The sequence below is a fragment of the Cervus elaphus genome, chromosome 20 (genome assembly GCF_910594005.1).
Source record: "Cervus elaphus chromosome 20, mCerEla1.1, whole genome shotgun sequence".
NCBI lineage: Eukaryota > Metazoa > Chordata > Mammalia > Artiodactyla > Cervidae > Cervus > Cervus elaphus.
Window position 1 is genome coordinate 106,714,845 of NC_057834.1, and position 15,149 is coordinate 106,729,993.

The 15,149-nt window shown below is 40.2% G+C and overlaps 1 protein-coding gene across 1 annotated transcript in view; it reads left to right on the forward strand.

Annotated features, from left to right (window-relative positions):
* Positions 1-6,421: 6,421 nt before the first annotated feature.
* Positions 6,422-15,149, forward strand: part of LOC122676981 (cytochrome P450 2J2-like) — a 37,227-nt gene continuing 28,499 nt past the window's right edge. The window contains exons 1-3 of the mRNA XM_043876635.1: positions 6,422-6,727; positions 11,120-11,282; positions 14,883-15,032. Of these exons, the coding sequence (XP_043732570.1) occupies positions 6,518-6,727; positions 11,120-11,282; positions 14,883-15,032 (523 nt within the window). The 5' untranslated portion in view covers positions 6,422-6,517. The remainder of the gene's footprint in view (positions 6,728-11,119; positions 11,283-14,882; positions 15,033-15,149) is intronic.

Genomic DNA, 15,149 nt, shown 5'->3' on the forward strand with positions numbered 1-15,149 from the left:
AACACCCTAAATGATATTTCTGAAATGAAACCAATCAAACCAGACCTTGAACTTGCTGAGCATCTGAGCCCTTGTCATCCACTCTGTTTTTCTGCTGTCAGATCATCCTCATAGGAGACTGAAAATTGGCCAAAATACTTTCCCTTATCTACTCAGTCTCAACTGTTAAATGAACTCTGTTGAGTCATCTCCAAGGTCCATTCATGCTCTGCTGTGCATGTTGCATGATTTACTAGAATCATGTTTACTAGAGTCAGTAGGGCAGACATTTACCTACTCCCTGTGGAATCAATGGAAAACTCCTGGACACTCATCCTGCCCTAATAGAGGCAGTGGGACCCAGACCCAAGTAACATGTGATCACAATTAACCAGAAAGCTACAGGACACAGGGCTGGGAGTAGCTGAATTTCTGAACTTGCAAAATGTCTCCTTTCTTCCTCAAAGCTCATATGTCAGAGACCCTTAAATATGAATTCTCTACTGTAAAAGCATTACATGAGGATTTTGTTTTCTGTCCTTTTGTAACTCTCTTATTCTCATCTATTTTGGAAGCTCCAGGTCATCTTTCCCTCTTCCTTTGTGTCTGTATCTGACACCTAGTGTGCCAGCATAGGACATGTTCTGTGACATCGTGGATGAGATGCAGATTTTACTGGAAAGCACCCAGGCTGTGAATATTCCCTTCACCCTTGTCCTCCCTTAGAGACACTGACATGCACAGGCTGCTGTGTTATTTAAAGTCAGGTTGGAGGCTGGCCTTTTACAAGGAGACGAGGAGCAGGGCACTCAGGTTACCCTGAGTTGCATAGAAACATACTCAGGTCAGGCATGACTGGAGGACATGCACCACAGAGGGGGCCCAGCAGAGGAGCCACTTCCCAGGCCCCTGTGTGTTTACAGACAGGAGGCAGGAGCTGGCAGATGACTAAGAAACAAGGCCAGTGTCCTAGGTGAGTTTCTATGTTTGCCCTGGGAACCCGAGAGCCTACGTCCATGACAAGCTCTTCTCCCTGTGATCTAACTCAAACTTGCTTATTGCTAAGCTACCAAGAAGGAAGGAGGTGAGCACTGAGAATGAGTGTCCAAGGACATCGGTCCATGTCAATCATCCCAAATTCCAATGTATTTTCTCTTCTTAGCAAGATAACACTACTATGTTGCAAATTCCCACCCCCTCCTTCTTATAAGAGATTCAAGTCAATGCCTCCAGGAAGCCAATTATTGTTCATATTTAACATATTTTGTTTAATATGTTAAATATTCATATATAATCAATTAGATTTCAATCATATAGTGTATAAACATATTTTATTGTAAATATAAATGTAATATATATATTAAATCAAGTAACAGTTTACTTTGCATATAATACCTTAAAGTATATCTATAGTCTTAGAAAAGTACAGCTTGCCAATAATGAACCAGGAAGAAATAGAAATTATGAACATGCCAGTCACAAGCACTGAAATTGAAACTGTGATCTAATAACAAACAAAAACCCAGGGCGAGATGGCTTCATAGGCAATTTCCATCAAACGTTTAGAGGAGAGCTAACATATATCCTCCTCAAATTCTTCCAAAAACACTGCAGAGTGAGAAACACTCCCAAACTCATTCTATTAATATAAGGCCACCATCACCCTGGTACCAAACCAAGACAAGGATACCACCAAAAAAGAAAATTACAGGTCAATATCACTGATAAACATAGCTGTAAAATATCCTCAATAAAATACTAGCAAACAAAATCCAACAGCACATTAAAAGGATCATATACCATAATCAAGAGGGGTTTATCCCAGAGATGCAAGGATTCTTCAATCAATGTGATACACCATATTAAAAATCTGAAACATAAAAACCATATAATTTCAACAGATGCAGAAAAAGCTTTTGACAAAATTCAACATCCATTTATGATAGCAACTCTCCAGATAAAAACTCTCCAGGGCATAAGAGCAACCTACCTCAACATAATAAAGGCCATACATGACAAACAAACCCACAGGAAACATTATTCTCAGAGGAAAAAAACTGAAAGCATTTCCTGTTAGATCAGAAATAAGACAATGGTGCCCACTCTCATCACTATTATTCAATATAGTTTTGGAAGTCCTAGCAATGGGAAGCAGGGGGGAAAATGATATAAGAGGAATCCAGATAGAAAAAGAAGTAAAACTCTAACTGGTGGCAGGTGACATGACACTATACACAGAAAATCCTAAAGATACCATCAGAAAATTACTAGAATTAATCAATGAATTTAGTAACATCACAGGATATAAAATTAAACACAGAAATCCCTTGCAGACCTATAGACCAACAATGAAAAATCAGAATGAAATTGAGGAAACAATCCCAATCACCATTGCAACAAAAAGAAGAAAATATCTAAGAATAAACCTAAGGAGACAAAAGACATGTTTGCAGAAAATTATAAGACACTGATGAAAGAAAGAAAAGATGACGTAAACAGATGGAGATATATAGCATGTTCTTGGATCAGAAGACTCAACATTGTGAAAACAACTATACTACCCAAAGCAATCTACAGATTTAATGCAGTCGTTTTTTACAGAACTAGAATAAAATTTTACCATTTGTGTAGAAACACAAAAGACTAGAAATACCCAAAGCAATCTTAAGAAAGAAAAATTGAGCTGGAGGAATCAGGCTCCCTGACTTCAGATTATATTACAAAGCTCAGTCATCATTATAGAATGGCACAAAAACAGAAACATAGATCAATGAAACAAGATAGAAAGCTCCAAGATAAACCCACTATGGGCACCTTAACTTTGACAATGGAGGCAAGAATATACAATGGAGAAAAGACAGACTCTTCACTAAGTGGTGCCAGGAAAACTGGACAGCTACATATAACAGAATGAAACTAGGACACTTCCTAACATCATACACAAAAATAAACTCAAACTGAATTAAAGATCTAAGTATAAGGCCAGAAGCTATAAATTTTTTTAGAGGAAAAGCTAGATAGAACACTCTTTGACATAAATAGCAGCAAGATCCTTTTTGACCCATCTCATAGACTGATGGAAATAGAAATGGAATCGAATCATACTTAAAAGCTTTTGCACAACAAAGGAAACTATAAGCAAGATGAAAAGACAACCCTCAGAATGGGAGAAAATAATTGTAAATGAAGCAACTGACAAAGGATTAATCTCCAAAATATACAATCAACTCATGCAACTCAATATCAGAGAAACAAGCAACCCAATCCAAAAAAAAAAAGGACAAAATACCTAAACAGACATTTATCCAAAGAAGACATACAGATGGCAAATAAACACATGAAATAAATGCTCAACATTGCTCATTATTAGAGAAATGTAAATCAAAAGTACAATGAGGTGTCACCTAACACTGGTCAGAATGGCCATCAAAAAATCTACAGAAAATAAATGCTGGAGAAGATGTGGAGAAAAGTGAACCCTCTTGCACTGTTGGTGGGAATGTAAATTAATACAACCACTAGGAGAACAATATACACATTCCTTAAAAAAACTAGGAATAAAATTACCATATGACTTAAAACTCAAAATTCAAAAAGCTAAGATCATGGCATCTGGTCCCATCACGTCATGACAAAAAGATGGGGAAAAATGGAAAGAGTGACATTTATTTTCTTGGGCTCCAAAATCACTGTGGACATTGACTACAGCCATGAAATTAAAGACGCTTGCTCTTCAAAAGAAAAACTATGACAAACCCTGACAGCGTATTAAAAAGTAGAGACGATATTTTACCAAGAAAGTCCGTATAGTCAAGCTATCAAAGCTATAGTTTTTCCAGTATTCATGTATGGATGTGAGATTTGCACCATAATGAATGTGAAATACTGAAGAATTGATGCTTTTGAGCTGTGGTGTTGAAGACTCTTAGAAGTCCCTTGGACTGCAAAGAGATCACATCAGTCAATCCTAAAGGAAATCAACCCAGAATATTCATTGGAAGGACTGATGCTGAAGCAGAAGGTCCAATACTTTGGCCAACAGAAGTGAAGAGTTGACTCTTTGGGAAAGACCCTGATGCTGGGAAAGATTGAGGATGGGAGGAGAAGAGGACAACAGAAGATGAGAAGTTCAGGTGGCATCACTGACTCTGTGAACATGAGTTTGAGCAAACTCTGGGTGATAGTGAAGGACAGGGGAGTATGGTGTGCTGCTGTCCATGGAGTCAGAAAGAGTCAGACATCATTTAGTGACTGAACAGCAACAATGACCCATCAATCCCACTCGTGAGCATATACCCTGAAAAAACATAATTCAAAAAGATGTATGTATCCTAGTGTTCACTGTAGCACTATTTACAATAGCCAGGATGAGGAAACAATCTAGATGTTCATCAACAAATGAATCGTAAAGAAGTTGGGGTACATATATACAATGGAATATTACTCAGCCATTAAGAGGAATAAATTTGATTCAGCTGAAATGAGGTGGATGAACCTGAAGCCTGTCATACAGACTGCAGTAAGTTAGACAGAGAAACACAAATATCCTATATTCATGCATGTATATGGAATCTATAAAAACAATACTGATAAACCTATTTGCAGAGCACAGATAAACACACAGATATAGAGAATGGACTTGTGGACACCGTTGAGGAAAGGAAGGGTGGGACAAATTGAGGGAGAAGTATTGAAATGAATACACTACCATGTATAAAATAAATAGCTAGTGGGAAGCTGCTGGATAACACCGGGAGCCCAGGCAGTGCTCTGTGACAACCCAGAAGGGGAGGCGGGGAACTCAAGAGGGAAGCGATATGTGTCTACTCCTGGCCGATTCATAGAAAAAGCAGGAGAGTTCCAGAAAAACATCTACTTCTGCTTTTGTGACTACGCCAAAGCCCCTTTGTGTGAATCACAACAATCTGTAGGAAATTCGTCAAGAGATGGGACTACCAGACCACCTTACCTACCTCCTGAGAAATCTGTATGCAGGTCAAGAAGCAACAGTTAGAATTGGACATGGAACAATGAACTGTTTCCAAATTGGGAAAGGAGTAGGTCAAGACTATATATTTCACCCTGCTTATTTAACTTCTATGCAGAGTACGTCATGTGAAATGCCAGACTGGACGAAGCACAAGCTGGAATCAAGATTGCCAGAAGAAATATCAGTAACCTCAGATATGCAGATGACACCAGCCTTATGGCAGAAAGTGAAGAGGAACTGAGGAGCCTCTTGATGAAGGTGAAAGAGTAGAGTGAAAAAGTTGACTTAAAACTCAACATTCAAAAAACTAAGATCATGGCATCCCGTTCCATTACTCCAAGGCAGATAGATGGGGAAACAGTGGAAACAGCAAAGGACTTTATTTTCTTGGGATTGAAAATCACTGTAGATGGTGACTGCAGCCATGAAAGGAAAAGACACTTGCTCCTTGGAAGAAAAGCTATGACCAACCTAGACAGCATATTAAAAGGCAGAGACATTACTTTGTCAACAAAGGTCTGTCTAGTCAAAGCTATGGTTTCTCCAGTAGACCATATATGGACATGTCTACTGTGGACATGTAGACATGTGAGAGCAGGACCATAAAGAAAGCCGAGTGCCGAAAAATTGATGCTTTTGAACTGTGGTGTTGGTGAAAACTCTTGAGAGTCCCTTGGACTGAAAGGAGATCAAGCCTGTCAATCTTAAAGGAAATCAATCCTGAATATTCATTGGAAGGACTGATGCTGACGCTGAAGCTCCAATACTTTGCAGAAAAGAGCTAAACTCCTTAACTTGAGATATCTGGTTTTCCTTTAATTAACAAAAATCTTTTGCCGTTCAGACTACCTGCCCTTTGTTGCAAGACTTCTGCATAATCTGGTTCCTGCCCACACCATACTGCTGCTGCTGCTAAGTCGCTTCAGTCGCGTCCAGCTCTGTGCGACCCCATATACAGCAGCCCACCAGGCTTCTCTGTCCCTGGGATTCTCCAGGCAAGAATACTGGAGTGGGTTGCCATTACCCATCCCCCAAATCATCCCCATCCTCCGAGAAGTTCTTTCAGGGTTAGTTGAGATGCTGTCTCTCAGGCCTGAAGTCCTGAAATTCTCATGGAATAAAACTGAACTCTCAATGTTAAGGCTGTGAATATTCTTTAGACAGAAATAAAAAACCTCCCAGCCTGGCCTTTTCTGACATCCAGGCAGGTTCACCAGGGAATCCCATGCTTGACATCTAGTGGGTAGCAGGCAGGCTGGGCTCCAGCCCAGAGAACAGACTCAGGTGGGGGAAAGTCGGAGAGAAGGGAGGAGGAGGCAGGACCTGAGGAAGGGCAAGGAGGGGTGAGGTGGACCCGGTTCCACAGGGAGCCCGGGGTGGGGCTTAGCGGAGCGCTGGGGGAAGGGAAGAGCAGTGTGGGAGGAGGGAAGGGCGGGGTGAGACGGTAGGATGGGGCGGGGCCCGGGAACCCGGCTGAGCGCACAGACGCACAGATCCTCAGGGGCTTGTGCCTCTCTAAGGACAGAAGCGAAACCAGACATCGCAGTGATGCTGGAGGCCCTGAGCTCCCTGGCGTCGACCCTCTGGGCCGCGCTCCGTCCTGGCACCGTCCTGCTGGGGACACTCGCCTTTCTCTTCTTTGTTGATTTCATCAAAAGGCGGCATCCAAAGAACTACCCGCCGGGCCCCCCACGCCTGCCCTTCGTAGGCAATTTGTTCCAGCTGGACCCTGAGAAGGCGCACCTGACCATTCAGCAGGTAGGAGCGGGCGAAGGTGTCAGGGCCACGTCTTGACCCTGACCTGCAGGCCAAGGGCCATTCCGGGTACCGAGGACAGGAGACTGAGGGGGCGCTGAGGTTAAATCGGAAACCCGGTACACCGGACGTTGAACTTCTCTTTCCTCACCATCAACTGGAATGATTCCAGCTGTGCTTTCTAGGGGTGAACTATTGTGAACTGTTTACTATTAAAGAATCCGACTCCATGCGCTTTGGGGGAGGGAAGGGCAGCTGGTTTGATGTGCAAAGCAAAACTTGCTTCTCAGTCCTTCTAGCTGATAGAAGTGTAAATATTGAACTACAGCACTCATCTGAAGTCTCATATGCTGCCAGGAGCTTGGTTATCTGCATAATTTCTCTCCTGTTAGGGATATTTGGATAGAGTATTGCTCAGAACCCCCTCTGCATGCTTAGTAAATGTTTTTGACTGACTAGGTGACCCTGTGTCTTCTCTTCAGTTTCTTTTGTTAGAGCCTTGAGGGTGACAGATATAAAACATTTGTAAATCATTTAGTTGTGTCTTGTTACATATTACTGGGACATTCAATTTATAGTATGATAATTTTGTCTTTTTAATAATTTTATCCTTGGTAGCGGGGGAGGGGGACACTATACTTCCCCTGTTGGAGGTTCCCTATTCTAAGTGTAAAATGAGGATGTGTGTGTGTGTGCCTAGTAGCTCAGTCCTGCCTCTCTCTTTGTGACCCCATGAGTGGTAGCCTGCAAGGGTCCTCTATCCATGGGATTTTTCCAAGCAAAAGTGGAGTGGGTTGCCATTTCCTTCTCCAGGGGATCTTTCAGACCCAGGGATCGAGCCGAGTCTCCTGTGTCTGCTGCACTACAGGTGGACTCTTTACCTGCTTGGCAATCACCACCTAAATCCTCACCATTTTTCACCCACATTGCCTCCATCCCCACAAGGACAGAGCCCCTCACTTTCAGGCTCCTCCATAAACAGTCCGCTCTCACTAAAGTATTCGATTAAAAATGTCATTAAGTAGCGTTAAGTGATGTGATCCCTATATAGAATTTTAAAGCTAAAATGCTAGGATCCTGAATCTGTGCCTTTCTTTAAGAAATGTGTTTTTTAATTTCTAAGTATTAGAAGATTTTATTTTCTTTCTGTTAATGATTTACAGTTGGCATTCATTATGGTCAGAAAACATATACTATATGATTTCAACTTTGAACAAATATGCAAAGGTTGGCTTTATGACCCATGATAGACACTTTAAAAAAAGAAATTCTTCTGCTGTTGCTGTGTGGAGCGTTCTGTACTATTTGTCAGTTAGGCTTGAAAAGATGAGTGTGTTGTTTAGTGCTTCCGTACCCTTGCTGACTTCTTATCTACTCATTCTATTGATTACTAGGAGGGGCATGTTAACTTTCCAACTATAATTAGAGGTTTATTTCTGTGTTTGGTCAGTTCTGGTAGTTTTACTTTATTTATTTGGCAGCTCTTTACTTGGCTTATGCACATTAAAGTTGTTATGTCATTTTGGGGAATTGGGTCTTTAATTATTACATAATGTCATTCTTTATCCCTGATGATTTTCTTTGCCTGAACTTTATTTTATATAATATAGCCACACCAGCTCTCTTTTGATTAGTATTTGTGTAGCACATGCTTCTCCGTTTTTTCACTTTTGACCTACTTATATGATTATGCTTGAAATGAGTTTTTATAATAACATATAAGTGGCTCATTGTTTCATTCTACCAGTCTCTTTTAATTGGTGAATCTAGATCATTTGTGTATAGTATAATTTTTGTTGTGTAAACACTTAAGTCTGCCATTTTACTATTTATTTTCTATTTTTCACTTTTTTTTTGTTCCTCTATTTCTCCTTTCTCCTATGGGTCACAAAAATATTTTTTAAGAATTCCTTTTTAATTTATCCATAGTTTTTTTTAGTACATCTCTTTATATTGTGCTTTAAGTGCTTGCTGTAAACCTTCTATGCTATGCAGTCATTCAGTTCAGTCACTCAGTCATGTCTAACTCTGCAACCCCATGAAATGCAGCAGGCCAGGCTTCCCTGGCCCTCACCAATCCCGGAGCTTGCTCAAACTCATGTCCATCGAGTCAAAAACTAAGTGATTTGCCTAAGTTATTCAAAATTGACAATGGCCAAACAAGGACTTGAAACTTACATCTGGTCTTTACATATGCTACTTTTCATGATATAGGTAGCAGGTAATTGATTGTTCAGGGTTTCATTTATCCAACAGGCATTTATGACATACTTATCAAATGACAGGATAATAGAAGAAAGTATGTGATGAATGTGTGGTATAAATTTTTGGTAACCAAGTGAGATGTCATTAGGTTATTCACTGTGAATAGGAAACCTTGGGGATAACCTCTCTAGAATCCTGAAATAAATTTGACTGAACTTGGACAGAATGGTAGGCGAGTGGTTGTGTGGAGTAAAGTGGACAGAAGATTTTTAAATTGGAGAAGTGACATGAGCTGAAAGAAAGTGAGAAGGCAGTGAAGAAACTGGCTGATCTGTTTGGCATGATGAGAACCTTCCTAATTTCCCATGCCCCATTTTCTAAATATTTTCTACCATAGCTGTCTGGCTTATTATAGAATCATTTATGTGAATAAGAAAAAAATCTTATTGGACCATGATAGGGAAATGGTATCACTCTCTGGCCATTTCCCCTCTATTTCTTTGTCAATATCTTACAAGAATTATTTGCTAAAATGCACTCTAAATATATCAATAATAATACATAATTTTATTATTAATTTTGGTGTTATGATACTAACACCAGAATCCCAATGATGAGATTTGTAACAGCCCTCGTTTTATACCTTTGGAAACTGAGACAGAGGGAAGTTATATAGCTTAACCAAATATAACATAGAAAGTAACCAGTGGAAGCTGGATACAAACCAATTTGTTTGCCTTCCAAATCCAAGTTCTTAAGCACTCACCTTTTGCCATTAAGACATTCTTGGTCTAGTTCTAGCACCTTTCCGACACTGTATCCCAACTCCCTACACAGGTGAGGTGTATTCTCTCCAGGCACCATTCCTGGTCCGGGGTCCTAGGTGTCTATGACACACCCAGACACTCTTCCTTTCACTCGCACTCTCTCTCTCTCCTCTCACTGCCCCATTGCTCTCATTCTCAGTTTATTGCTGTCACATCCAGTAAACTCTAAGTTCCCAGTGCTATTTCAGCTTTATGTCTTTGTCCTTAAATCTCACAAATACCTCCAGTCCCATATATCTCTGTCACCTTGGCTAAGTTACTTCTCCATGACTCATTTTCCTTACCAAAACATGAATAGTATCATTACTGCCATAGGGTGGTGTGAGGGAAATGAGACAAAAGGTGGAAGGTGGTTAACATGGCTCCCAGTGGATGTGGTTGTCCATGGCCACCAGTGCCTTCCTCCTGTACATCAGCCCTTTGCTCTCTCCTGTCTGCCCCCTTGAGCAACTGCACCTATGCTGCTTTTCTCACGGAGCCCATTCATTCCCCAGAGTCTAGAGTGGCTGTCTGCCAGTATCAGAAAACAAACTGCCTTTCCTATTGTTGTTCTCATTCTTCCTCTCAGAAACTTTTTCCCCTTTTTCAGGGGGTGTAGAGAGCACACTGCCCTGCTTGTGAGATTTTAGCTCCCCGTCCAAGATTAAACCTGGGTCCATGGCACCGAAAGTCCAAGTCCTGTCCACTGGACAGCCAGGGAATTACCCCTCCATGAGCTGTAAGGGAAGAATAATTTTCTCCCTCTTATAGCTGGGGAGCAAGGATCCAAAAAAATGAAACAACTTTCCCGATCTCACAGCTAGCCAACCATAGAGTTAACATGGCTCCAGCTAGTGAGCTCTTTTCTATGCCTGGTCCTAGCCCTGTAATGAATTTTTTGCCACCTAGAACCTGATGAAGAAAGGGACACTGTCTTGTGTTTAAACAGATATGATTTACTATGATGTCCATGCTTTCTACCCCGGATATTCTTAAACATATCTCTGCCTTCTCTGGTGAGTCACATGGGCTGAATTCTCTCCCTTCACTAGACTCTAAGATGCTTGAGGTTAGAGACCTTGCTTATTTTATTGTATTTTTATGCCTTATTCTCAGGATACATGTGCTTACTAAATCCAAGTAAGATGAACATATGGTTGAGTACTTATAATGAATGTGTGTCCTGTAGTGGATTGAACTGAAGTCTAGTTGAGACCAAGAGAAATGAAAACAGGCATAAATAGTTCCAACAGCCCAAGGTACAAACATACACACACACACACAAACTCCCCTCAATATAGGCTGCCCCAGCTCCACATACCCTCCATTCCAGGATACATAGAGATGTGCATATGTAACTAATGACTCTTCTACTATTTTTCAGCTTGTGAAGAAATATGGGAATGTTTTTAACTTGGATTTGGGGGTATTTCCTTCCGTTCTTTTAACTGGATTGCCCTTAATTAAAGAAGCCCTTGTCCACCAAGGCCAAAACTTTTCCAACCGCACTGTAATGCCTCTCCAAGAGCGTATGATAAACAAAAAAGGTAAGTTCTTACATTGGTAAGCTTGTGTTTGATATTCTTGTGGTCTGTGAAAATATGTCCAACAACCCCAGGGACCAAGCTCCTCACAAGGAGCCTGAGTGCCTGCTTTTTCCTGTTGAAGGTACTCACTCAGGGCACCTGGCAGAGTCAGCCCTAATGTCAGAGATTGGGGGGAAGTAGCATCAGCTGCATGAACTCAGTCTTCATTGTTAGTATATAGGAATGCGAGGGATTTCTGTGTGTTAATTTTATATCCTGCAACTTTACTATATTCATTGATTAGCTCTAGTAATTTTCTGGAAGAGTCTTTAGGGTTTTCCATGTAGAGGATCATGTCATCTGCAAACAGCGAGAGTTTCACTTCTTCTTTTCCTATCTGGATTCCTTTTACTTCTTTTTCTGCTCTGATTGCTATGGCCAAAACTTCCAACACTATGTTGAATAGTAGTGGTAAGAGTGGGCACCCTTTTCTTGTTCCTGATTTCAGGGGAAATGCTTTCAATTTTTCACCATTGAGGGTGATGCTTGCTGTGGGTTTGTCATATATAGCTTTTATTATGTTGAGGTATGTTCCTTCTATTCCTGCTTTCTGGAGAGTTTTAATCATAAATGAGTGTTGAATTTTGTCAAAGGCTTTCTCTGCATCTATTGAGATGATCATATGGTTTTTATCTTTCAATTTGTTAATGTGGTGTATTACATTGATTGATTTGTGGATATTAAAGAATCCTTGCATTCCTGGGATAAAGCCCACTTGGTCATGGTGTATGATTTTTTTAATATGTTGTTGGATTCTGTTTGCTAGAATTTTGTTAAGGATTTTTGCATCTATGTTCATCAGTGATAATGGCCTGTAGTTTTCTTTTTTTGTGGCATCCTTGTCTGGTTTTGGAATTAGGGTGATGGTGGCCTCATAGAATGAGTTTGGACGTTTACCTTCATCTGCAATTTTCTGGAAGAGTTTGAGTAAGATAGGTGTTAGCTCTTCTCTAAATTTTTGGTAGAATTCAGCTGTGAAGCCATCTGGTCCTGGGCTTTTGTTTGCTGGAAGATTTCTGATTACAGTTTCGATTTCCTTGCTTGTGATGGGTCTGTTAAGATCTTCTATTTCTTCCTGGTTCAGTTTTGGAAAGTTATACTTCTCTAGGAATTTGTCCATTTCATCCAAGTTGTCCATTTTATTGGCATAGAGCTGCTGGTAGTAGTCTCTTATGATCCTTTGTATTTCAGTGTTGTCTGTTGTGATCTGTCCATTTTCATTTCTAATTTTGTTAATTTGGTTCTTCTCTCTTTGTATGAACTCAGTCTTGATAAATAAGTATCCTCATCACTCAGTGATGTGATGTGTTGTTCAAGCAGAGAAAAGGCAATGCGTCCTCAGGCTCTCTTTCTGCTTTCCCACTCAGATCTCTTCCCCTAGAAAACGATGTGGATCAGCTTGTTCCTGTTGATTAAGTGATCCCTTCTTGCCTCCAGATCCTTATGCTCTATTATTAAGGCTGTGCCCCAAAGGTATCTCAAGCCTTCTATCTATGTTAAAAGAGTTTGGCATGAATACTTAGAATGGTCACTAAATAAACTTACATTTTCAAAATTCTAAATGAAAAACTTTAATCTATACTTCTAACAAGATACCATATTTTCAGGTATTTCTCAATTCTGCTTTGAAATAGTTCACCCATTATTTTACTTTCATTTACTCTATTATCTGCCGTGTGAACCTAGCGAGACTGGGCACCAGTGACAGAGTAGTGAGTAGAACAGAAAAAATTCTTGATTTTTCTGTAATCTACATGCTATTAAGAAAAACGGTATCAAGTAAGCTAGTAATTTAAGTCCTCAGTGTTATGAAGTTAAGACTAGGGTTCACTTAGTATGGGTATCAAATCTGGTCCTGAGACTCAGGAAAAGCTATTGTAAGTAAATGACAAGTAATAAAGTGAAGAAGCAATCCAGCAGAGGGAATAGAATATGAAAAGTTTCTGAGGTGGGAAGGACAGTGAACTGAGGAATTGAAAGGTATCCAGTATGAGAAGAACAGAGATTAAATGGAGATAATTAAATGAAGATTAAAATGCTAAATTTGGCCAGAAAGAGTTCATGTTTAAGGATGTTGCTTTTATCCTAGTAACAATGGAGACTTCTGAATAGTTTAAGTAAAAAAAGAAATCATTGTATTTACATGCTACGTCTTAAAGATTTCTGTAAGCTATAATGTAAAGAATGGAATAAAGGGAGTAAGAGACTATTGTAGCGTTTTAGGTGAGAGAAGGTTGCTGCCTGGACTAGGGAGGTGTCAAGAAATAGCAGTTCAGTAGGTTAGACCAGGAAACTAACTGTGAAAATACATGGATTTAAGTTATTCAGGAGGCATATCCAATAGGACATGATGACCTAGACAGAGGGAGAATGAGGTAGACACCCAAATGAGTACGTAAAGGAAAGAAGGAGGATATAGAGAAGGACAAGGTGTTGGCTGGCCTGGGTAGGGAGTTGAAAGGAGCAAATCATGAATAAAATCATGAATATACTGAGTATAAAGCCAAAAGAGTGAAGTAGACAATTGGTTATGTGTCTGGAGCTGAGGCACAGATATAGATGGTCACATCAGTAGTTGTCATTTGAAATATGTGGAGTTGATGAGATTTCACAGAAATTGAGGATAAGGGTAAGAAGAGAAGAGGCTTTGACCCAAGCTTGAAAAGGTCCATCATTTCAAAATTTGATAGAAGATAAGTTAACTGAAGGTATGATGATTTCTGTGAAGTCAGAGAAATAGCAGAAGAGTCTGGAGAGTGTGGTGTCCTGAGCACCACTGGGAAAGAGTGTGTCAAGAAAAAAGCATCTCATGCTGTTGACACATGAACATGAGGCTGAAAAGGATCCTGGACTGAACAGCGGGGAGGGCCACTTCACTAAGGTGGTGGAAGTGAAAGGGAGATATTGGAAGGAGTGGAAGAGTGTACTGGAATGAAGAATTGAGAGGGTGGTGGTCTCCCCTGTGTTATAAAATAAATGAAGTTCTCTGCACCCCTCATGATAGATTTTTTATCCTTTGCCTGTGATTTTCTTTCTGCACACCATTCACAATTCTTTGTTTTCTTGGGTGATTCATCTATCTTGTAAAGATATTTAAACTCTTTCTCCTTATGAGTTTTGATTTTGTCTAGTCCATTAGTGCATACTTAGTATGTAGCATAACAAATACTTAAATATAGTATGTGACAAGTAATCAAAGCATGGGCATTGGAGTCAGGCAGACTTGAAAATGAATGCCTGTTTAACTCTTCCAAGTGTGTAACCTTGTAGGATGTAATTTTATCTCCTGCGCCTCATTTTTCTCATCAAAAAACTGGGGGGCTGATTTTACAGTAATGATTTCATCAGAGAGTTTCTGTGAATACTAAATCCAAGAATTCATTAAAAATGCTAATGTGCACAGCATTGCAAGCAATCAGTAAATTCAAGCCATTATATCCTTGCTTAGGGACTATTTCTCTGATTAGTTTTCAAGTACCTTACAGCCCTTTTTCTTCCCTTAATCTGATACATCATGGGTCTTGTTGGCTTTCTTTCATAATCTTGTCTTTCTTTCCCCAGGCTTGATCATGTCCAGTGGCCAGTTATGGAAGGAACAAAGAAGATTTGCTCTGACAACTCTTAGGAACTTTGGTTTAGGAAAGAAGAGCTTAGAGGAACGCATTCAGGAGGAGGCCTCCTACCTCATCCAGACGATAAGAGAGGAGAATGGTGAGCATGTCATAGGACAGGTGCAGGGACCGTGGCTCATATATTCACTAACCAGATGTTCCTCAGTGCCTACCTGCCTTTCCTGAGCCCAGTATTGTGTAGGGCTCTGAGGGAATA